This window comes from Aspergillus eucalypticola (genome assembly GCF_003184535.1).
Source record: "Aspergillus eucalypticola CBS 122712 chromosome Unknown BO83scaffold_16, whole genome shotgun sequence".
Taxonomy (NCBI): Eukaryota; Fungi; Ascomycota; class Eurotiomycetes; order Eurotiales; family Aspergillaceae; genus Aspergillus; species Aspergillus eucalypticola.
The window spans coordinates 83,180-105,469 of record NW_020290290.1 but is presented as its reverse complement, the minus strand read 5'-3'; the positions used below and the strand labels follow the sequence as shown (position 1 = coordinate 105,469).

The following is a 22,290-nucleotide window of genomic DNA, read 5'->3' as shown; positions in this document are numbered from 1 at the left end:
TTCTTCAAAGAGAAAGCTGCATTAAAAGTTACTGTGTCTAGCCTTTTTCATACATGGGTTAGAATGCTTTATTTTACTTGGTCACGGTTTGACAGTTTGATGATGCCTATCATGTCCCCTATAGGTTTTCGGGAATGTAGATGCCTATCATGTCCCCTATAGGTTTTCGGGAAGTAGATGCCTTGCATTTGATAACTACCTGAGAATCACGAGTTGCTAATAACCACATATATTCTCTAAAAAGGAAGCGGTCGGGGGTATTTCGTCGGGGGTATTTCGTGCAACATGATGGACTTGTTGGGGGTGTGGGGCAGAGGGGCTAACACTGTTTCAAACTGTATGGCTATATAATACTTACTTTCTTCTCTCACGTGCATGAACATGACGGTGAGCGAATACATGCAAATAATGTAAAAAGCCGAGGAATAAATTTCCCGACTCGGAGCATTAGCGTAGTCGTTGTGTACTTCCTTATATGTGATTTTCTATTCCTAGAATTCCGAGGTCCTTTGGATATGGATGGAAGGGGAAGCGACCCGACCAATTAGTTAAATAAAATATGACTCGCATAAATTCTGGGGAAAATTTGTATCGAGCGATACACATGGCTCATTCATATGGCCGTCATATATGATCTATATTATTTATATCACTCTGTTCTCTCTCTCTCCTCACCTCCTCCCTGCGGAATACTGACAAAAGTGGCTGGCTGCAACATTGATCTACTTGCAGTGCGTAGATGCAGCAAGACGAAACCATACACTATTGAGAATATCTCATGAGGCATATTTTTCGAGTGACGGGTAGGTACTCTAGCATTCCTAGCATAGTGTATTGTGGCTACATCTTCATAAGTCTGTACTAGCTCATGAATCATTACTTATCGATGCTACTGATGTAACCGAGGTTTCATATACAAGTGCTATATCAAATCACGACCTGATAGGCACTTTTATGTGCAATCCCAGTAGGACATGTAGTGTCACTCTGTGTATCGCATATCATTCTCCTATACCAATGATTGAATACAATTACTACTCTAAGCGGTCTCACTGATGGTGAACATATTAATCATGTAAGCATTACACGAGTCGCCTTGCATACCCAAGTTTGTGATAAAGGTCTTGATACTTGGATAGATTGAGGAAGCGCCTGAAGGATGTGAAATAAACTGATTAGTATCTTACGATCGGTTGAACCCTAGAAAGACTGTTGCATCGAGCTTCAAGCTAAAGGAAGGTTTAAGTTGACGGAAGTGTCGGAACGATGACTATTAGAATAGAACTGACAACCTATAAACCCATGTATAATGACAAGAGTAATTGGTAGTTACTGCAGCAGGCAGCCAAATAAACGTGGTGAGAGATACGGAGTAGATGGATAAGAATAGATAGGCTACCATTGAATTAAAGCTAAAGAATAGTGCCAGGCAATAAGATAAACTGTGAGAGGCAGGCGGTCAGCAGTGGCAGGTCGGGACCCTGTCAAAGGAACTGCTTATCCATGGATGTTGAATGGAGAAGAATTGGAAATGTGGCAAATCTGACTGCTTGAGCGTTGAATCCACCACACACTTACGTACACTGGAGTAGTGCCAGTGGCGTGATAAGTAGGGAAAGCAATCAGATCAAAGCCCTGTCAATGGCGGGGATTAACCAAGTGTCTTAAGTGACAGGGGTTCTTCCGCCACTGAGAGGTTATTCCGAGAACACCACGGACAGTGTGCAGTGCGTCTGTATGTGAAGACAGGGTGTTACAGTAGAAATCATCTAATGTAATCCAAGACAAGACATACAAAGTCGAAGATCTGATTGCAATGTTACTTTTTGTGTAGGAGGTGATCAAACCCTGGAAATCGAGGAGGGGCAGTGCAGTCAGAAAAGGCCTAAAAGAACTTGAACGAGAGGATGGTTTGCGTGGCCCCCAAGCCACGTTCAAAGCCGACGGCGACCGATGAGTGGCCCGCCGCCAATTAAGGTGCCTCCGCAAATTCCCCATCGGGTTCTAGTTTTGGGTTCAGGCCTTCATTCGAGACTCCCTTTTTTGCCTTCTGGCCCGCCTTCTCGACGGCTCTTCTTCTTCTGGTTCTGGTTCTTGTTCCTCTCCCACTTTGAAGTTAGTCCGGTTTCCCAAAAGAGCTTACCCTTTCCTCTTCCTCTTCCTCTTTCTCTTTTCTTTTTGACGCTTCTATGCTCTCTACTTTGCTCTTGCATTTGCAGTCATTCTTTTCCCTGCTTGCATCCAGCCAGTCTTTAATTAAGAATTAAAATCCGGCTGCAGTCAAGTGGCGGCGGCTCTATTGTTATTTCGGCCGTCTTACCGCTTCCGGCTGCCTCATTTCGTATTTGCTGCAGCTGAACAAAACAGAGTCAGGACAGCTGAACTTACTTGGTTGGTCTCTCTTTCTCTTTTGCTCGCCGCCTGCGGAAAAAGAAGTTCCTCTTGACGTCTTCCCATATCCTTGTCTCTTCTCAACTCTCCGCGTGGCCTTTTCTTCCCCTCTTTACCCCCCCATCTCCCTCTCCACCCTTTTGTCCAAACTTGTTCCTTCTGTTAACTCGGTGGAACTCGCTCCCCACAGTCGTTTCCGCCTGTTTCACTTCCAGCCATCTGCCATCATCGTCTTGGCTCTCGCTCCGGTTCACATCCCTATCGCTGTGACGAACCTTCTCCTTTTCTAGTCTACCTTTGCGCGAGTCGCTTGTACGATATCTATCGCTGGTTTGCTTTCGGGGGGGCTCTCATATGCTGGCATAAACGAGTCCGTTGTCTTTGGCTGGTTTTTGGGGCTCGAAGAATGAGTCAGGCCTTTCGTCATACAGGAGACACGACTACAACCGATTTCCCTTTGATTATTTACCTTCTGCCTTGAGATTCGAAGTGAATTGATAGAAACGCAAGGAGACGGATATTGTGGCATTCACATCACTGTGGACATTTGCGATCCCGCCATGTCCCAACATGATGATTTACCCGAGTCCAATCACGGTCCGCAGGAAAGCACGTCGGCGGAACATACAATCGGAGGAAATGGCGGCTCGACCCCAGTACCGCAACTGCCACGGAGCCAGTCCTTGGATATAAATCGTGCTCGAGGCGGTGCAGTCCCCGGCCGACCGTCCCTTTCTCCGTCTCGAACCGTGTCGGATGCTGGCCGAAGATCATCGCAACATCATGTCCGTTTTTCGACCGACTTGGAGCGTCCGGCCCCGGAGGAATTTCGAGGTTCGGACACCGACCGACGGCCCGCGTCCAGAGGGTTAACAATCAACACAAATCTCGCTCAATTGCAGGTGCCTTCATCGGGCAGGTCCCCAGGACATAGCGCAACCTCGCCTTTGTCGCCCAATTCGACATTGTCCCCTCCCTCCCCACAAAGTCCGGAATCCGGTGGTCGTTCGAGATCGCGTCATCGTGGGTATTCGCTGCGACGGACAATCTTCGCAAAAAATATAGAGTCCGCTGTTACGTCCCCGGGTGCGATCGAGCTGGGTCAAGCCCAGGCTGTTAGCCCACAGGAAGGCGCTTCTGCTGATGTTTCCGAGCGGAAATCGGAGGAGGTGCCGCGTCAGTCCACTGAAGATGAGAAGCAAGACGTTCTAGTAACGCAAAAGTCCGCATCCGATCCAAACCTGGACTTGTCGACAACGTATTACTCAGAGTCTTCAGATAACCCCAAACACAGCAGGCACCTCTCCACAAGTGTCTCCTATGAGAAATGGCTCAAGCGGAGGGCTGTCATTGCCACGCTGATGCTTCGTCTGGAGGACATGCTCGAGACGGCACGTAAAACCATCCTTCGTATCAAGGACATTCCGCCCAGCAAAGACGGTCGGCACATTGACCTTGACGCGACTCGCACCGAAGCGCTCGTCGATGAGAGAACCGGAAACCCCTATGTCGGAAACTCCATCCGTTCTAGTCGTTACAGCTTTTGGAGTTTCTTTCCCCGCCAACTGTTCGCGCAGTTTACGAAGCTGGCCAATTTCTATTTCCTTATTGTTGCGATCCTACAGATGATTCCTGGTCTGAGTACCACCGGTTCATTTACCACACTCGTGCCGCTGTTGATCTTCGTTGCTATTTCAATGGGCAAAGAAGGCTTCGATGATTGGCGTCGCTATCGCTTAGACAAGGAGGAAAATAATCGTTATGCATTTGTCCTTCGCCCTGGTGCAGGTATTTCTCCCCAGATGTGCGCTAGCGACAGCATGTCCGTTTCAAGTGAGTCTCAGGACTGGGTCCCAGTGAAGTGGAGAGATATCAAAGTTGGAGACGTCATCCGATTGGAACGTGATCAGCCTGTACCGGCAGATATGGTCCTGCTTCATGCTGACGGGCCGAACGGTATCGCTTATATCGAAACCATGGCTCTGGATGGCGAAACAAATCTAAAGAACAAACAGCCTGCTCAGCCTATCGCAAAAGTGTGTGGGACGGTTGAGGGCCTTTGTAGCAGTGCTTTGCATTTCGCCGTCGAGGACCCCAACATGGACCTTTACAAATTTGACGGGAATGTGACCATCGCCGCGGAAGAGAAACTCCCATTGACCAACAATGAGATCGTATACCGCGGTAGTATTCTGCGCAATACCGAATGTGCGTATGGCATGGTCATCTATACCGGCGAGGAGTGTAAGATTCGGATGAACGCAAACAAGAACCCTCGCATCAAGTCGCCCTCTCTCCAGGCCAAGGTCAACCGGGTTGTTATGCTGATCGTGCTTCTTGTCGTTTGCTTGTCGGTAGGATGCACTCTCGCTTACAAGTTTTGGTTCCATCAGCAAGTCGAGCCCAAGGCATGGTATCTCACTCAGGCGAGTGTAGCCATCGGGCCTATCTTCACCTCCTTCCTGATCATGTTCAATACGATGATTCCCATCTCGCTCTACGTGAGTATGGAAATTGTCAAGGTCGCGCAGATGCTCCTGTTGAATTCCGACATCGACATGTATGACCCTGAGACTGACACTCCGATCGAAGCTCGCACGTCCACCATCAACGAGGAATTGGGCCAAGTCAGCTATGTATTTTCGGATAAGACCGGTACCTTGACCAACAATTCAATGCGCTTCCGCAAGATGAGTGTTGCTGGCACTGCATGGTACCATGACTTTGATCTTGTCGAAGAGGCGGCCAAGGCTGGCGATCATACGAAATTGATCCACAAGAAACGCAGCGCAAAAGGAAAGAAGGCGCTCAGCCGCAAGTCGAACGTTTCGGAGGCGCGTAGAGAGCCTCCCCGAACCTCAATGTCCATGACGAACGGTCTGGACGGACGTGGCGCTTCTATGCGCAACAATCGTACCACCGATATGATCAAGTACATTCAGCGCAAGCCTTACACCGTCTTTGCTCGCAAGGCCAAGATGTTCATCTTGGCGATGGCGTTGTGTCACACTTGTATCCCCGAAGATGACGAACTTGGCAATGTCTCGTTCCAGGCAGCATCGCCCGATGAGTTGGCCTTGGTTATGGCCGCTCAGGAGCTTGGCTACCTCGTTCGCGACCGGCAGCCAAATACTCTCACCATTCGGACCTATCCCAACGGACCCGATGACAAGCCTTGTGATGAGGTGTATCAGATCATGGATGTTATCGAGTTCTCAAGCGCTCGTAAACGGATGTCGGTTGTGGTGCGGATGCCTGATCAACGCATTTGCGTGTTCTGCAAGGGCGCTGATAGCATTCTGATGCGGTTGCTGAAACGTGCCGAGCTCGCGCAGGAGAAGGCCGTGGAGATTGAGAGGCGCGTCAGCAAACGCAAGGCGGCCGAGGCTGCCCAGGTCGTGAGGCGCAACAGCGAGTATCACAATCGTAAGGATAGCGGGCTTCGGACCAGCTTTGGCCGGCCTAGCATGGCCCGTCGGCGATCAAGTATTACCGGTGATCACGTATCGGCTCTGAGAGAAAGCATCGACGTTTGGCTGCGCGACCGGGAGACCGATGGTGGAATCTTGACGCGAGGGGACGATCCTGAGTATTACAGTCCTCGCCCCTCTACCCAATTGGGACGCGCTTCGAGCACATGGTCGGATTCTGGCAGCTCTATTCACGAAAATGAGGAGGAAGAGCTTGTGGAGGAGGCTTTGGTTGTAAACGAAGCTGCCGTGTTCGAGCGCTGCTTCCAGCATCTCAACGACTTTGCGACGGAGGGGTTGCGTACGCTCCTGTATGGGCACCGCTTCCTTGACGAAGCTGCCTACAACAACTGGAAGGCTGCCTATCACGAAGCCTCCACTAGCCTTGTTGACAGACAGGAGAAGATCGAACAGGTTGGTGAACAGATCGAGCAACAGCTCGAGTTGACTGGCGCAACGGCCATCGAAGACAAGCTGCAGAAGGGCGTTCCCGAGGCGATCGACAAGCTGCGCCGTGCGAACATCAAGATGTGGATGCTGACTGGCGACAAGCGAGAGACCGCCATCAACATCGGTCACTCCTGCCGTCTGGTAAAGGATTACTCGACCCTTGTCATTCTGGATCATGAGACTGGAGAGGTCGAGCAGTCAATTGTTAAATTGACAGCCGACATCTCCAAGGGCGGCGTGGCTCATTCGGTTGTTGTAGTTGATGGGCAGACACTATCCATAATCGAGTCAGACCCAATCCTGGCGGCACAGTTTTTCAGGCTGGCCGTGCTAGTTGATTCGGTTATCTGCTGCCGTGCCAGTCCTAAGCAGAAAGCCTTCCTGGTCAAGTCGATCCGTCAACAAGTCAAGGGTAGCGTGACGCTGGCGATTGGTGATGGTGCGAACGATATTGCCATGATCCAGGAAGCTCACGTTGGCATCGGCATTACTGGTAAGGAGGGATTGCAGGCGGCCCGAATCTCGGATTATTCGATTGCCCAGTTCAGGTTCTTGCTGAAGTTGCTCCTCGTCCACGGTCGGTGGAACTATATCCGGGCGTGCAAGTACACGCTCGGGACCTTCTGGAAGGAGATGCTGTTCTACCTGACGCAGGCTCTATACCAACGCTGGAACGGGTACACTGGCACCAGTATCTATGAGTCGTGGAGTTTGAGTATGTTTAATACTCTCTTCACGTCTCTGGCCGTCATCTTCCTCGGCATCTTCACCAAAGATCTCTCTGCCTCCACCCTCCTAGCTGTCCCAGAGTTATATACAAAAGGGCAGCGCAACGGCGGGTTCAACATTCGGCTGTATTTAGGCTGGGCGTTCATGGCTGCATGTGAGGCCATGATGATTTATTTCTGCATGTTTGGGCTGTTTGAAAATGTCATGTTCACGCACACAGGCAGTGACATCTTCTCAGCCGGTTTGCTCTCGTTCACAGCCTGTGTCATCGTCATCAACACCAAGCTACAGGCCCTCGAGGTGCACAACAAGACGTATCTGTGCTTAGTTGTGTGGATCATCTCCGTTGGTGGTTGGTTCTGTTGGAACTTGATCCTCGATCGCCGGTACAACCCCAGCTCTGGTGACGGGATATACCATGTCCTGGGCAACTTTGTCTATGCATCGGGTCACGACCTCGCTTTTTGGGCAGCTTTGCTCGTCACCGTCATCGCAGTGATCGTGTTCGAAATGACCGTGAGTTCTGTCCGGGCGCTCTTTTTCCCCACGGATGTGGACGTCTTCCAGGAATACGAGCAGGACTTGGACATTCGAAGACGGTTTGAGGAAGCCGCTGCATCTGAGCTGCAACAAGGCTGGGATCACGGCAAGAAGAAATCCAGCTTTGAGCTGGCTCGCGAGGAAGAGATGGAAGTGCGCGAACAACAGGTTCGGGAACTTCTTGCTCGGCCACGAGTGATGGTGACCGGTAGCAAGACAGGCTCTGATCCTGTTGAGATGGAAGATGTTGAACTGGGCGGATACGGCACCAGCACTCCGGAGGGTGAAGAGGTGCCCAAGACCCCCCGCCGGTCAGTTGAGGTTCATGAGTTGTTTACGAAGGGATTCGGAGCCATCCGAAAGGGGCATTTGAAGTGAATGATGATGAAAGAAAACAAAAAAGCATTTCTTCGTGTCTGTTTGTTGTATGAGTGCCTTCACTCCTTTGATTTGTGAGCGTTCAGGCGTTTAGAGTGGATACCCCGGATAAGTTCTAGTCACTCCTTCTCTGTGATTTTTCTGATCAGTGTGTATACTGGTTGTATATATGCATGGAAAGCAAATAGATTATGAACGTGGACAAACGCGCAACGTTTACAGGGAGCAGTGAAACAGATGTAAAGAAAGAGCACTGTTTGTAAGAAGTAGGCTAAGCTTGACAGCTCCGGAGCACCCGGAAGCGAGGATGAGGGGCGCTCCAGTTTCCCTTGAGTGGATCCCCAATTTCCCCGGGTATATCGGATTTAGCACTCCGGGGGAGTGCATATGTTGGGTCGGAATAGTAATGCAGTGGAGGGAATTCATAAGCTGCATAGTTAATTGATCCTCCCTCCGACATACTAGTATCAGTTAGGAGTTATGATGAAGCGACTTACGGTTGCTGTGTCAGGGTGCGCTGTTTGATGAGTATCCTTGTATGTGATTGACTACTGGATATTCACACAGAGAAGCCTACATTCTATGAACTGAGGGATGCTTATATAGTTGCCATAGGTCGATGATTACAGTCATAGAAGGGTAAAGTATAAGTATCTACATCAACATATGCGGTCGCTATCATCATACTATAGGATTTTGCCGATTGTTGGTGATACCTAGAAACTAGGGCACTTATATACAAGATCGATATCCATCTATCACTAAATGAAAAATCCATGGCAACAAAGATCACTAGATGTGGATTCTTCTCAACATTGTATGCCAATATTACCAGTCACGGATTAACCTACTAACCTACAAGCACCTATTCACGTCCCGTGAGGTGCCCTAAGATGAATCTCTCTCTACATGAGTGTCACTTACAACACACTCATCAACATGGCAATTCCCTATTCCCAAGCCCTTGGTATTTCCCATTAATCCAAAACCCTCAAGGTAGGAAACTACCATGCCATTCATCAAAAAGCATACGTACTACTATATAGCCACTAAGCATGCCTACGTTTCCTCTTACTCTGCGCTATAACCCTCACCACCATCCCCATCCCCATCTAATACATTTCAGTTAATATGTCCTCCCCAATGGACCTCTCCCACCCCCTGCCCACCCCCTACCCCAAAAAATCCCTCTACGACCCTCCCATCCGCATCCTCGTCGACACCCGCATCCACCTCCTCCCAGGAGACACCAACGAAGACCGCAACACCTTCCTCATCAACCACATCTGCCACCTACACTGGCACACCGAATTCATCCCCACCAAGCACCGCCGCTACGCCTTCAGCACCGAGCGGTACCCCATTGAGTCTACCCGCTGCCTGTTTCTTGTTGATTACGGCCAGACCGCAAGCAAGGAGGAGGATGAGGATGTTCCTGTGGTTTATTATAAGTGGACGGGGGAGTATTTGTAAGATTGCCTACTACCCACTTTGATCTCTACTAGATGTATTATGTTGTGATGGTTTGTAGCTGTCAGCGAATGCTAATTTCATACCGATGAATGAACCAAGAACCCCTCTACCCATCCTATCCTACGAAGCCTGGATCAAGAATAAGCTCAAATACGTGTATCCGTTTACTCCTGCACCGAATTGGCAGAATGGGGTCAATCGGGATCGTGAGCGAGAGATGCTTTTGTCCAAGGTGTTGTGGGCGGGTAGTAGTGGTGGGGCGACGGATGAAGATTTGAGGGCTTTGAGGAATAATGAGGAGGATTGGGCCTGGTTGAGGGCGACTTTGGATCCGGATGTTTTTGGTGGGTTTTTGTATGAGGCGAGGAGGAGGATTTATTGATGTCATCTAGAGAATGGGTAGTAGATGATGTGTGTAGTGTTTGGTTTGAGGAAGGTATGGTTTTATCTCTTGGGGGTAGTCTGGGATGGTGGTTGGGTTGCTGCTTCTTCTTTCGGATATGTTTGCACCTTTGTTTCCACACTGGGAGTATGGATTTGATGGTTTGGTGCAGGTATGGTAGTTACTTAGGTCGTTGTTTAGGGAATAGTATGAAAAGAGATATGTCAAATTGTAAGTCAATTTCCTAGAGTAGACGAGGGGTTGATACGACATATGGCAGGCTTTTGATGATAGGTAGATGACTAACTAGAAGAGTAGTAACTTTAGAAGGTCTGGACATCCGTACGATCGAGGTGTTACAATCTAGTAGTGAGTAATACTCATTGCTTCGCTAGCGACCCATTGACATTTAGTGTAGTTGCCAGTCTATTTGAACTAATGGCACCTTTACTTCGCTGGGCATACATCCTCAGAAGAGCCCGATTTGATACTCTGATTTTGTCGTGTTAGCGTTGTCGGTATGGCTCAGCTATATTGTTCTAAGGTTCTGTTCGCAGTGTGATTGGCGATGAGTTAATGGGTGTATGTGTCCCACATATTTCTCAGTCCCTACTACTAGTAGTAAGGAACCTGGTAGTTGAAAAGTATGCATTATTTTCTTTACCGAGACCTCTTGCAGCTGTTGCGCATAGCGATGGTACCAGCAGCTCGACTGATATGAGGCACCCCCCGAAACATCCAAAGAAGTACAGCGGAGCGCAAACTGAGCTTCTGCTCTCTTATTGATGGCCAGAAAGAGTCCTGGGTGGTAGAGGCTGCATGGTCGCGTTTTTCGGGAGTCAAAGCTAACTGAGGAAGACATGAGTTAGAAAGATCCCTGAACATGTCGGCCAGTGGCAGTGCGTGGCTTTTATTACCTTTTTGAGCACATCACGGGGCGGGCTTACTGTGGCGGAGCTGGAATGCATATGTTTGCTTTTCATCACATCTCATAAGAGCGACAACTCCCTTCAGAGCAGGTTTTTGTTGCCTTGATAAATTTATTAGTGGGTTACCTACCTGCAGATTCTTGTTTCAGGCCCCCAGAAACAATGAGCACATCTTGGAAGTACGACTGTTCAGGCCCATCTCCCGAATGGATCGCCAACAGTGATATCACAGGCACCGGTGTAAGCCTATTCTGAAGAGAGCACAAGGCTAGTCTAATCTGCAATCTACAGGTCGCTTTCAGCTACATCATAACAGCCGGAATAGTGGTCGTGGTTCTTGCACTATACTACTTTGTTGCATATGATCCCTCTCATGATCCATTTCAAGGGTCCAGAAGGAACAGTGTACCCAGGGCCTTTTACCCTAACCCAATAGACGCACTCATACTCGAGGATTCGAGACGTATAGCAATGACTTGTCTGGGTGCATTTGGTTGCATTTCCATCAATAATACCAGTTTTGAGGAAGCATTCATCAGGGTTTCTCCCCTCTTCTAAGCTTCTATGATTATTCTCCTGTCATGCTGTACTGACGCGGGTCATAACCGTAGTGCATCATCGCATTCAGTGACATGCAGCTCTTGACTGGCTATTCAATACTTATCAGTGGCCTTTCGCAGCTTGGCTCTGGTCTACAAACATTCTATTGGCAAGTTGTCATAGGTCTGACCTGGTTCTCTACCATTACACATCTTTCTTGCCTGACGGCGTTGCGCAATCACCTTTATCTTCACTCCTCTGAGCGTACATGGCGGCTAGCTGCCATGACTACATTGTGTGTCCACTTACCAATTGGCCTAGGGTTTACCGCCAACTATGATTGGGCCTGCCTTCAGTACCGGCCGGGACGAGCCAAATTACGGGGATGCCGCAATATGCTATATTCGAATCAGATCGCCATTGGGACAAGCTTTCTATACTATGCTATTCTCGGTCCTGCTTACAACCTTTTCAGTCGTGGTGCGCATTGCCATGCTCTATCGATTCCTTTCAGCGGATATCTCCACCAGCACGTTAGTATCACAGGCAGACCCAGTCATCTGCCCAGTAATTACAAAGTTTTATACTCTGATATTTTATAATTATACAGATTTTTTTTTTTTTTTCTGAATTAGACCATCTTATTTCTCTTATCAGTTGATTATTCATTAATATATAATTTTTACATAGCAGTCACAGGATGAGGTGTGAGAGACTGAGGTCTCACATCAGGGACAGTGGCAGTGGCAGGCTAGCAAAATCATCTTGTAGTATTTGTAGTGCTTGACTAGATATTCTCCCCGAGTAGAATTCCGCTGGCTAGTCCTCCGCCTAATCCTAGGGCAGCTGCAACTTTCTTCCCTAAGCTTTTCTTCTGCTTCTGGTTGTGGGGAGGCTGGGATGGATCATAGGTGTTTTGGTATGGATTGAGATACTGATTCGGATATGCAGGGTACGGGGAATAAGTAAGGTTGTGATTATAGCCGTTGTAACTGTATTGTGGCTGCTGGTAGCTAGTGTGTCCTTGTTCTGGGTTTGGCGCGTAGGCAGACTGTGACGAAGGCTGTGGAATGTACACTTCCGGTAGGTTATGGTCATCTGGATTCGGATCTCCTTGGCCCACTGGTCGATCGCGTGTAGTAGTAGTAGCAGCAGCCTCACGACTGGGTGGGGGGCCGGCAGGAGGCGGAACGGGTCCAGCAGGCAGGGCTGGCTGGTCTGGTCGTTCCCAGTGGGACTGTCTGGTATGGATATTGATATAGTACCTATTATAGTGTAGTAGGGCCGTCAGTGGTGTACATACAGAGATGGAGTAGCAAAGGAAGAAGGAAGAGAAGAGTTCTATACCTACCATGCTTGATACCGATCGTCAAACTCGGCTTTCCAACCCTCGGGTACAGAGGGAGTAGGCGGAGGCATATTGACGTTGATCGAATTAATGATGCTCAAGGAGTAGTACCAGGTATGGCAGTCCGCAAACCGTAAGCAGAATATGGCACAGGGGTAGAGAGATGCAATATAAATAGGGAGGCGCTATAGCTACATCAGCAAATCCCACGTGATAATAGGCAACTACACACGCATGACTTAGACCTCGCCAAACCCCTCCCATGCCCTTGGGTACTGTCTGCCTACGGGCACCCAGCGGCAGATTCAGGATTTTAGTGCATTAGGGTGAGACTCCAACCAGGAAAATAGTTGGGTCAGCCTCCCAGCGGGATCCCGATACTGAAGGAGCTCCTGCATTTATATTTCTACAACTGATATCCATAAATCTGTTGATATCTCTTTCACTAAGTCTGATATCAGACAATCTTGATTATCTCATTATTCTTTCGAGTAGAAATGAAGGCTACGGTTGTATGCCGCCAGTAATTCTGTGGGAAGAGATTCAGCTGAAGCATCCCTGCTTGTCCTTGTTTCGGATCAGACCTCCAACCTATAAGCTTCTTCTGCTAAAAGCAAAAATAAAACGATTGGATCTTAGAAAACAAGCATAGAGAGTAGTAGCGCTAGGATTGCCTAGACCCCACTTCCTTTTCTTGGCCCTGGTCTCTCAGCTCACTCGAATGGCTGAGAGGGAACGGACGTGACTTGAAAAGGAGGCTGGGCACGTAGATAAGCTACTTAGTAGATTATGAAAAGACCGAATAACCAATCATACCGTCCCAGAGTGGCGCAGGCCGTTCCCGGGGTCGGGAGATAGAAAAGGAGGAAGGAGATAGAAGGATGATCTCACTTTACCAACCCCAGCATCTCTAGGCTTGATCTTCTTAAGGTGTTTGTACATTCCTGCCCGACCATACTAGCTTCTTGGGAGTCTCTGACCTGCTAGGAACAGCATTTACTGAGAATCATACTTGAAAGCAGGCCATGAGCGCTCCCGATTACGCCTTGGCAAATTACTTCTCTGAACCCATAGGTTACCCACCAAGATCACTAAGCCAGGCAGACTCGCCAGGCATAACACAATGTCTATAGAGGATATCTTTTTGCCTAGACCAGTCAGGGCTACTATCAATCTTCAGAATTCTTGTGGTTGGTTGGGTTTCGAGGTGTTTTTTGGAGAGGGCTTGCGCAGATGTCTGTTTTTGGGGTCAAGTTTTGCTGGGGGTTGAGGCTGCTTCTGAGTATCTAGATGATGATATAGCAGCAGGAGATGATAGTGTTAGTGATATTTTGGGGGTCGATTTTGAGAGTATCTGCCAGGCAGAAAATCAAAGAAGATACAGTCATGTCACTTGTGGTCATATTGCAAGGCGCATCATCTCACTTAGAAAGAATGTATAGCATTTTCGTATTACACTATGTAGGATAATGGTTCGTTCAATACAGTTTCTGCCGTGTCATTCCATCTAGTCAAGGCACGTCACTGACTGTCACCCCTCCTGTTACACTAAAGATCAACAAACACTGACTCCAGCAGCTAGTAGAGCATCCTTCAAATAATAAACAAATAATGACTGGGTATCATATATACTTTACAGGCTCCCTTCAATGTGTCCTTCCAGCTTACATATACTTATGTCATCAGTAATAAGACTCACAATCACGACTCCCATCTCGCTCCGACATTCTTCTCTCAATACTATCCCAGCTGATGCCTGGATCACCCCTGCAGCTCATACGCAGGTGGCCGCTTCTCTGTGGCTGGTAACTCAGCCGGCATATGTTGCTGGCCATCCCAAAAGCTCTGTGAGTAAATCCGAGCCTTTCTACGTCGCCGCATGAAGTAGTATGCGCCTAGAAGAATGCCTGCTAGAGCTGCAACACCAACACCGACTCCCACGCCGATACCAACAGTGTTTGTATTCGATGATTGGCTTTCAGTTTCCGGAGACGAAGAAACCGATGCGGAGACGGAAACAGGTGACAAAGACGTGGTTGAAGTTTGACTTGCTGTGCCTGTTGCCGTGTTGGTTGCATCGGTTGTCGAAGTGCTTGCAGGACGGACATAAAAGTCTGGGCTCCAGGCTTGCCAACCGAACAAGGCAATCCCATCCGCACCAAGAAGAACGGATGCGTTGAAAAGTCCGATCTGATACTCCGGATTAGTCGTGTTGAAGTCTTTCGGAATCGCCCAGCTGTATTCTTCCAGGGTACAGTTCGCGGTTTCGTTGACAACAAGTTGGTAGAGAGCACTCGTTTCGGTGAACTGGGCGCCAACTATATAATCGCGTGGGTTAGTTTCTATTAGGCGGACTTGTGAGCCCAGCTACATACCAATTATCGGATCAACGATGTATCCTCCAGCCCGCCCTAGGGTGATGTTGAGTGGAGTTGCCCCATCGTCGATCGCTCCCCACTGCAGGTTGAGCGTGTCTCCGGGGTTGAATTCAGTCTTCGTGAAACCGTAGAATGTCCCCGACACGCAGTTCTCATAACCATAGGTGGACATGGCGAGAGCCCACAGCGGGATGTTGATCAGGTCAAACGCTGGATTGGGGCTTAGTCGGCATAGAGGAGGGAATCGGGAGAATACCCAGCTCATAAGACCTCAAGATCACCCCCCATGGGAGCAGAGAGGGATACTACTTCGGACTATTATCATCCAGGCTAGCACCGTATAAAGTTCGGTGGTCGACTAACGACAGCCTCCAGGCGGTTATTCTTATCGACGAATAGAACGCTCAAATTCGAGTAATGACCCCTGACCTGCGTGACGTGGGCTTCATTAATGAAAACAGCCTTGCAAACCCAAACGAGGAAGGATTGCTGGCTTAACCGCACGGCCAATGCCCGTCTCTCTCTACACGCCGTGAGCCCTCAAATTACTCCTGTGGCTAAAGGGCACATTAATCCTTTGTTGAGGACGATCCTTGCCGTGTCAAACAATGTGGTACGCTCGTTGCTGCGCCGTCCGGGCCAAGTTGGAGTCCGTTCTGCGACGGTCCGTTGCGTTAAGCGCCGGTTGGCTTAGATTGCGGTACACGGTGCGTTAGTGCCACTCTGCTAATATGTATCTTCTGCCATCCAATCATCAAATATACTTGGCGCCAGGATCCTCGTCCTGCTTTTGCTTATTATGGGCATAGCTCAGCCGCAGGCTGCTGGGCTGGCCAAATTCACCTCCGCGCTGCGACATCTTCATCATTCACACTGCGCCGTACCACCTACAATCCCATTTGTCGGACAACACAAAACTACCACAAGACATCCCAATTTCCAGCCGAGACATGACTCCTGGAGAGACTCAGTGATACACAAATATGGCTGCGTTCCGAGCGCAGCTCCGACGACGGAGCATGTTCATCACCCTTGGGCTGGTAGCCATCTTCATCTGGACGCTCGCATCCTGTCGGTCGCAGAACACCACGACGTCTACCAGCCATGAACAGTTCTGGACTGAGTTTCATCCCATGCTGGTGGCCTCAGAGCCCTACGCCAATTCTCCTACGAGGATCAGAAACGCCGAGTCTGAGGGCTTCGACCCGAAAAACACAGATCCACTGCCTGACTTACTTCGCCTGTCCAAAGAGGATGTCTCCGCGATGAGAATAGCGCACAGTAAATTCCTCGATATGCTTAAGCAGACCCCACCAAAACTACACTACCAAGCTCACACTCGTGGCCTCGTCTCAACAGCTGGCGGCTCTTACCTCCCGGTCCTCGTTATCTCCCTACGGATGCTTCGCCAGAGTGGCTCAAACCTTCCGATGGAAGTCTTCCTCGCTAGCTGGGACGAGTACGATGGCTATGTCTGTCAGGTCGTTCTTCCCTCCCTCAATGCGCAATGTGTCGTTCTGTCTGAGATCCTTGATGCCGTTACCGACAGCAAGGCCTCCATCGAGAAATACCAATACAAAATCTTTGCCATGATGTTCTCCTCGTTCGAGGAGATCCTCTTCCTAGACGCAGATGCATTTGCTCTTCAGGACCCGGAAGTGTTATTCAAATCCGAACCCTTTAGCTCAAAAGGTCTAGTCACCTGGCCAGACTTCTGGCGGCCGACAACGTCACCGCTATACTACGAGATTGTGACACAAGATAAAACGGCCGGGAAGAACAAAGAGCAACAAATCCAACAACAACAAAATCCCGCTACAATTCGCCAATCCACCGAGTCTGGAGAACTGCTCCTCTCCAAGCGAACGCATACCCGGACCCTTCTGCTCGCAGCATACTACAACTTCTACGGCCCAAGCCACTACTACCCTCTTCTTTCGCAAGGCGCCGCCGGGGAAGGCGACAAAGAGACCTTCGTTGCAGCAGCAATCGTCCTTAACGAGCCCTTCTATCAAGTCAGCGAGCCAATTCGCGCTGTTGGTAGGGGGACGCCCGATGGCTTTGCAGGGTCCACCATGGTCCAGTACAATCCGATAGAAGACTATGCCTTGACCAAGAAAGGCGAGTGGCGCATCCGGGGCGCAGCCGTACCGCCCCCACATCCATTCTTTGTCCACGTCAACTTTCCCAAGTTCAATCCAGCTACGGTGTTCAATGACAATGGGCCTGTCGTTGATGAGCGAGGGAGGTATACGCGGGCGTGGACGGCACCGGACGATGTGGTAGAGGCTTTTGGTGGAATAAAGACGGAGAAAGCATACTGGAAAGAGATTCTTTGGACGGCGTGTGCTCTAGAGGGTAAGAGTATCAGTTGGAAGGGAAGGGATGATATATGTTCCAAGACGACAGATTATTGGAGTACGATCTTCGAGAAATCAGAGGGATTGGACCTTACTTAGGCCTTTTGTGGGAATCTTTGTTCATAGGATGGATATCCATGGGTTCTTGTGCTGGTTACAAGAGATGGATGTGTTGTATATATCTTGGGGATATGTTTGGTTTTCTATAATTGATGATTCATAACGTCACTAATGTGGACATGTTCCCTAATTTGCCTCGATTTACCAATTTCGGCGTAAATCTATTAGATGAGGCAGTATCATAGATAGTGCTATCGAACACTATGACTGACACATTCCCCAGCATATGATATTTATCATAAGAGAAACTATTGGTCTATCTTAACAAGAAGATGGAATCAACAGCCCGCTATCGTCAATTCTACTGTCTATAAATTTCATAATTCGGTTGCTGAAACTAGTAAGTAAGCTTATAACATAATTTATCGACCAGCTAGTTTCTAAAATAGTACCATATACTATGTCACGGCATCCATTCTACTTATAAGCAAGTACCAAGGAATACTACAAACTACATGAAACTAGTTACTCAAGTTACTTATCTTGTTTAGCAAGCAAAATGAAAAGTAATTGGCAGTACATGAAAATCCAAGCGCCTCGTCTCCCCAGAGACACTAACCATGTCAAATATGAAAAGGGATATTGAATCTTCAATGCTGGCCATCAGCCACTGGGTGCATGAATGCTCGGTGAGCGGTACAAGCAATATAATGATATGATACGTTGGGCAGTCTGACTGATATACCTACATTATGCGCATAAAGGGAGATCTAAAACTCTGAATTGGTTATGTTGTGATTTGTCTACAACAGTCAAGCGTAATTGTTTATTCAGATAATAGTATATATATAAATATATTGTATGTGGTGGTTGGGCGGCGGTTTGGTAGTAGTGTAGTAGTAGTAGTGATCATAGTTCCAAATGATAGTACCCTCCTATCGGGGCATCATGTTGATAACAGTTTTGTTTTCTAATTTATATCCGTATGGAGTATAGTAGATTCAACCTCCATGGGTACCAGGCTACTTTTAGTAGAAATGAATTTTAATATCAATTGGATATACACACAATGCTGGAGAGGGATTATATATCACGATCGTTCTGTGCTATCTCCATACCGAGTCTAGAACGGACTATATGCAAGTTGGTATTTAATTATGGGAACCATCCGGGATGATGTAGGATAACAGATAGTATTATGAATCTTTACTAGATTTTACATGAGAGGCATACTGCCTATATCTTGTTATATGGAAATATGCTAGCATGGGTTAGATATGAGGGGTAAACGACTAACTGAGTTCAGCAATGATACCTTAGTAGCTGTGTTATGTCCCGAGGATAGCAGCAACAATATATGGTGAGTCGGCATATGGCAGTTACCCTGATGAAGCATTCTTCTTTCGTAGACATGATAAATTCACTGTAGAAAGGCTGCTGCTCCGGTATAGTACTAAGATTTCACCGAATTCATTAGCTCTAATTGCTGTAAGCACAAAGTATGACTTGTAATTTGCTTGATTAGCATTTTTGCTTGTGCCCACAATTAACAATATGATAGCAAGGATGTTATTAATGATCAATTCTTGTTACTAGTATATACTAGGGTGTACCTGCCAGCTGACATTCCTCAACCTACTCAATAGACTACCCTATCATTCTTCTAATATATAGCAAGATTGAGTAGTACCTTCATATTTCAATCTCAACCGATCCCTATTCATTACAAACCACTCTAGTTATTCCAATTCCGTCTAGACCACTCATAGCTACGATATCCTTTTCATCCTTCAATTTCAGCAACAGAAATTATCCTCTACGCGTACGTCATACCAGCCATGCACGTCAGGAATGGGCATGTCAGTAGTAAAAGCTACGAGTAGAGTAGATCTAAGCTTCAGCATTCCTCCGCCGTTACAGAATCCCATCAAACATCGACTGATCGACTCTATACCTACCTGACTCATCACCTTAGAATTGTCGGGCTGACATACCAGCCCAGCGAAATTATCCGCGCCAATCAAGGACAAGTATTCATAGATGTCCGGATTTAGTAGTCAGTAGACGTTGTCGCATGCGGACATGAAACAACTTGATGGGAGGTTTGATAATTCCCTTCCCTTTCAAAGCCCCCGTTTCTCCCCCGTTTCTCCCCCGTTTCCTCCCCATCATATACGGGAGGAATGCGGGCTGGCCGTTAACGGAAAGGGGGAGAAAGGGAGGGAGGGAGGGGCCGAACCGAGGAGAATGGACGGTCAGGTCAGTCAGCGACTTCGGTCGATCAGCTAACTTAGTCATTTAGTTAATTAGATAAATTAACTAGCTAGTCAGGTATGTAAGTAATTATGAAGATGCCCGTGCGTGTTGGGGGTGGTGAGCAAACAAGTAATTTTAAGCCTCTCTTTTTGTCTGCCCGGTTTGAAGAGGGGCAGACCACTAGTAGGTTAGGTATGGGGTCGGCGGCTGTTGAACTAACATGTCGCTTACTGGATTGGTAAGGGTAGAGTTGTGTGTGTGTATGCTCTGCGGGGCTCGGGGACTGAACGCTGAATGCTAGACTAGGGAATGAGAGACAGAGAGAGGATACTACTCCGTAGTCCCCGAGACATCAAGGGAAGAAAAAACCACCACGCACACTTGCTCCGTGCTTTTAGGCAACGGATCCTGGGAAGCGAAAAGCAGCACTAGGGGAACTCGGGAGTGGGAGTGGGATGCGCTTTTCACGGTGCGCCGGAGCCGACGAGGCCGGTTAGATAGGTAGACTGGATGCTATTCACGGGTGTACTTAAGTAGACACTATTGGAAACCAAATGGGGCAGATCTAGTCGGAGATCGTTAAAGGCTGACTGAGTGACGGAGTATTCCGTCGCCGGAGAAAGGGAAAAAAAGGAGTCAGAGAGTCATGACCCTGCAGTGGAATTCGGTACGAGGTATTTGGTCGTACGATGGATCCAAAAGTGATAAGCAAATGTGATGACCAAAGCGCATGCGCTGGAGGAGTTATTCGGTCGGAAATGTATCAACCACCCCCGGCACATCTGATGCAGCAACAGACATAACCACAGTGCAGTATTTGCTGTGTTGTGATGCAGGTCAGTGACTTGGCTGGCTACCTACCCCTATCAGTGGCTCTGGGAAGTGCTTTAGTGTAGGATGGATGCTTGTTTAGCGTCGGCGGTAAGTCTCGACTCAGTCGGATACTTGCCTAATTGGGCAAGGCGTGGGCGTGCCTGGCTTTCGGACGGTCGGAAAACGGCACTCCATCGCCATTCGGCCTATCGTTGCTGTGGCTGAGTTGGGTTGGACCAATGGCAAGGATGATATGCACGGATCATCCGCGGGTCTGTCCTGGTCTTTTCCCGGTCGGGTCTAGACGAGGTTGCACAACTGGCAGTAAGTAAGTAGTCTAGCACAAGCAGGTACCTCGCCCATTGTGAGGCAGGAGTCAGGTACGAGGGAAGTACGCTGTGTGTACCTGCATATACGGTATCCAGTCGATCAATGTGGTAAGATGGAAAAAAGAAATTATACTCCGTCTTCAACCTCCAGAAGCATGCTTGTCTCTCTCTTTTATTTTTTTTCTCTCGGCTTTCACTATCCCCGGATTTGTCTTGCCCTACCGTATTAATAGCACCCGTTCATGTGTTCGTAGGAAGGTGCCAGCGATTAATTAATTTATAAATTAATAGATTCGGCGATAGAATCCAGATGGAAGACTAGCCCCCGACTAACCGCCTCAGTAGTCTGTAGTCTGTACAAGTCAGCACGAGTGCCGAACAACGCTTCTCCACCCACCCCCCCCCCCCCTAGCGCTGTCATCCGCAGTGGTCCAATCAGGACTTATGTGATGGCGAGAGGGGCGGGTACCTGGACCGAATCACCAGGGATAATGGTGGGAGTAGTCGGCACGGGCGGAGTGCAGCGCCAAAGATCAGTGAGTGATTTGCGCTGAACGACAGAAATATGGGTGGAAAAGCGAGGGGGATCAAAGTAAATACGGAATAAAATCGAGGCCAAAGGATATTATTAGAAACCCAGCACGTCGACAGCTCCGGGATTACGGTTGTACCTGAGAGGGTGTAAGAGTGGGAGGCCACTCATACGGCTGGCCAGAAAGGCAAAATGAGGTCAGTCACCTGCTGGAAGCGGTAAAGTCCCTGATCCTCTTTCTGTGGACAATGGCCGGAGAGGCCCGAACTGCCCTTACCAAGTCTCCCACCAGCGCCAACCTCTTCTCACTTGCTCCCTGAATTGTGCGGTTCGCCATCCATGGTTCCAATCCTGAAGTTGTTATGGGTGAAGCAATCAATTAGTCAGGAATCAGAAGTGTCCCCTTTCCCGCCCATGGTGATGCGGTGCCCGGTGACGGAACCACGGCCCTGGTTCTGCGGTTCGATTCAGGAACCGGGTCGAATGGCAGGTCGCTTCTTGGGGTAGGTTTCTTGGCTCCGCCTCTTTTTTGTCCTCTTTTCTTTTTTTTTTCCCTTCCCTCTTCCCTTTCCTTGATTTTTTTTTCTTTTCGCTTTGCTTTCCGGTCCTGAATCGGCAAAATTATGAGGTCACTCCACCACCTGAAACCCTTTTGTAGCTTGTCAATCGTGGGGCGCTTATGCGATCCCGTCCGGGCTTTGGAACGGTCCAGGTCACGTTGTGTCTGGTTCGCTACCCCTGGTTGTATCCGTAGTCCGATCGCTCGGTGGGTTCGCCTGCACGATGTTTCTGGAGGCATGGAGGTACGGAGTAGACAATACATGACTTAGTTGCTGGTCCCTACATGATTGCATCTAGAAATGACTGGGATCGCGAGCATGGTAGCTATTTATGGCTAGGTATAGATGGTCGAAGGGGATGATGCTCCGATT

General features: G+C 48.5%; 6 protein-coding genes across 6 annotated transcripts; 5 read left to right on the top strand and 1 right to left on the bottom strand.

Annotated features, from left to right (window-relative positions):
• Positions 1 to 2,604: 2,604 nt before the first annotated feature.
• On the top strand, positions 2,605 to 8,018 carry BO83DRAFT_55476 (aminophospholipid-translocating P4-type ATPase DNF3). The gene has a single exon (XM_025537427.1). The coding sequence runs from the start codon at positions 2,952 to 2,954 to the stop codon at positions 7,956 to 7,958; it is 5,007 nt and encodes a 1,668-aa protein (XP_025386885.1). The 5' UTR covers positions 2,605 to 2,951; the 3' UTR covers positions 7,959 to 8,018.
• A 1,071-nt stretch (positions 8,019 to 9,089) lies between these two features.
• BO83DRAFT_428066 (uncharacterized protein) lies at positions 9,090 to 9,813 on the top strand (the record flags this gene model as incomplete). Its single annotated transcript, XM_025535390.1, has 2 exons — positions 9,090 to 9,427; positions 9,531 to 9,813. 2 exons carry the CDS (start codon positions 9,090 to 9,092, stop codon positions 9,811 to 9,813), a joined length of 621 nt encoding a protein of 206 aa, XP_025386884.1.
• Positions 9,814 to 10,352: 539 nt separating this feature from the next.
• Positions 10,353 to 10,655, top strand: BO83DRAFT_379298 (uncharacterized protein). Its single transcript, XM_025531475.1, has one exon. The coding sequence runs from the start codon at positions 10,390 to 10,392 to the stop codon at positions 10,597 to 10,599; it is 210 nt and encodes a 69-aa protein (XP_025386883.1). The 5' UTR covers positions 10,353 to 10,389; the 3' UTR covers positions 10,600 to 10,655.
• Positions 10,656 to 10,904: 249 nt separating this feature from the next.
• Positions 10,905 to 12,193, top strand: BO83DRAFT_399702 (uncharacterized protein; the record flags this gene model as incomplete). The annotated part of the gene is made up of 5 exons (XM_025533343.1): positions 10,905 to 10,982; positions 11,034 to 11,282; positions 11,381 to 11,604; positions 11,639 to 11,815; positions 12,091 to 12,193. The coding sequence occupies 5 exons, from the start codon at positions 10,905 to 10,907 to the stop codon at positions 12,191 to 12,193; spliced, it is 831 nt and encodes a 276-aa protein (XP_025386882.1).
• A 1,974-nt stretch (positions 12,194 to 14,167) lies between these two features.
• Positions 14,168 to 15,605, bottom strand: BO83DRAFT_379296 (uncharacterized protein). Its single transcript, XM_025531474.1, has 2 exons — positions 15,006 to 15,605; positions 14,168 to 14,948 (listed from the first exon to the last, which is right to left on the bottom strand). Exons 1-2 carry the CDS (start codon positions 15,271 to 15,273, stop codon positions 14,392 to 14,394), a joined length of 825 nt encoding a protein of 274 aa, XP_025386881.1. The 5' UTR covers positions 15,274 to 15,605; the 3' UTR covers positions 14,168 to 14,391.
• Positions 15,606 to 15,823: 218 nt separating this feature from the next.
• On the top strand, positions 15,824 to 17,594 carry BO83DRAFT_379295 (alpha-mannosyltransferase). Its single transcript, XM_025531473.1, has one exon. The coding sequence runs from the start codon at positions 15,992 to 15,994 to the stop codon at positions 17,465 to 17,467; it is 1,476 nt and encodes a 491-aa protein (XP_025386880.1). The 5' UTR covers positions 15,824 to 15,991; the 3' UTR covers positions 17,468 to 17,594.
• The last annotated feature ends 4,696 nt before the right edge of the window (positions 17,595 to 22,290 follow it).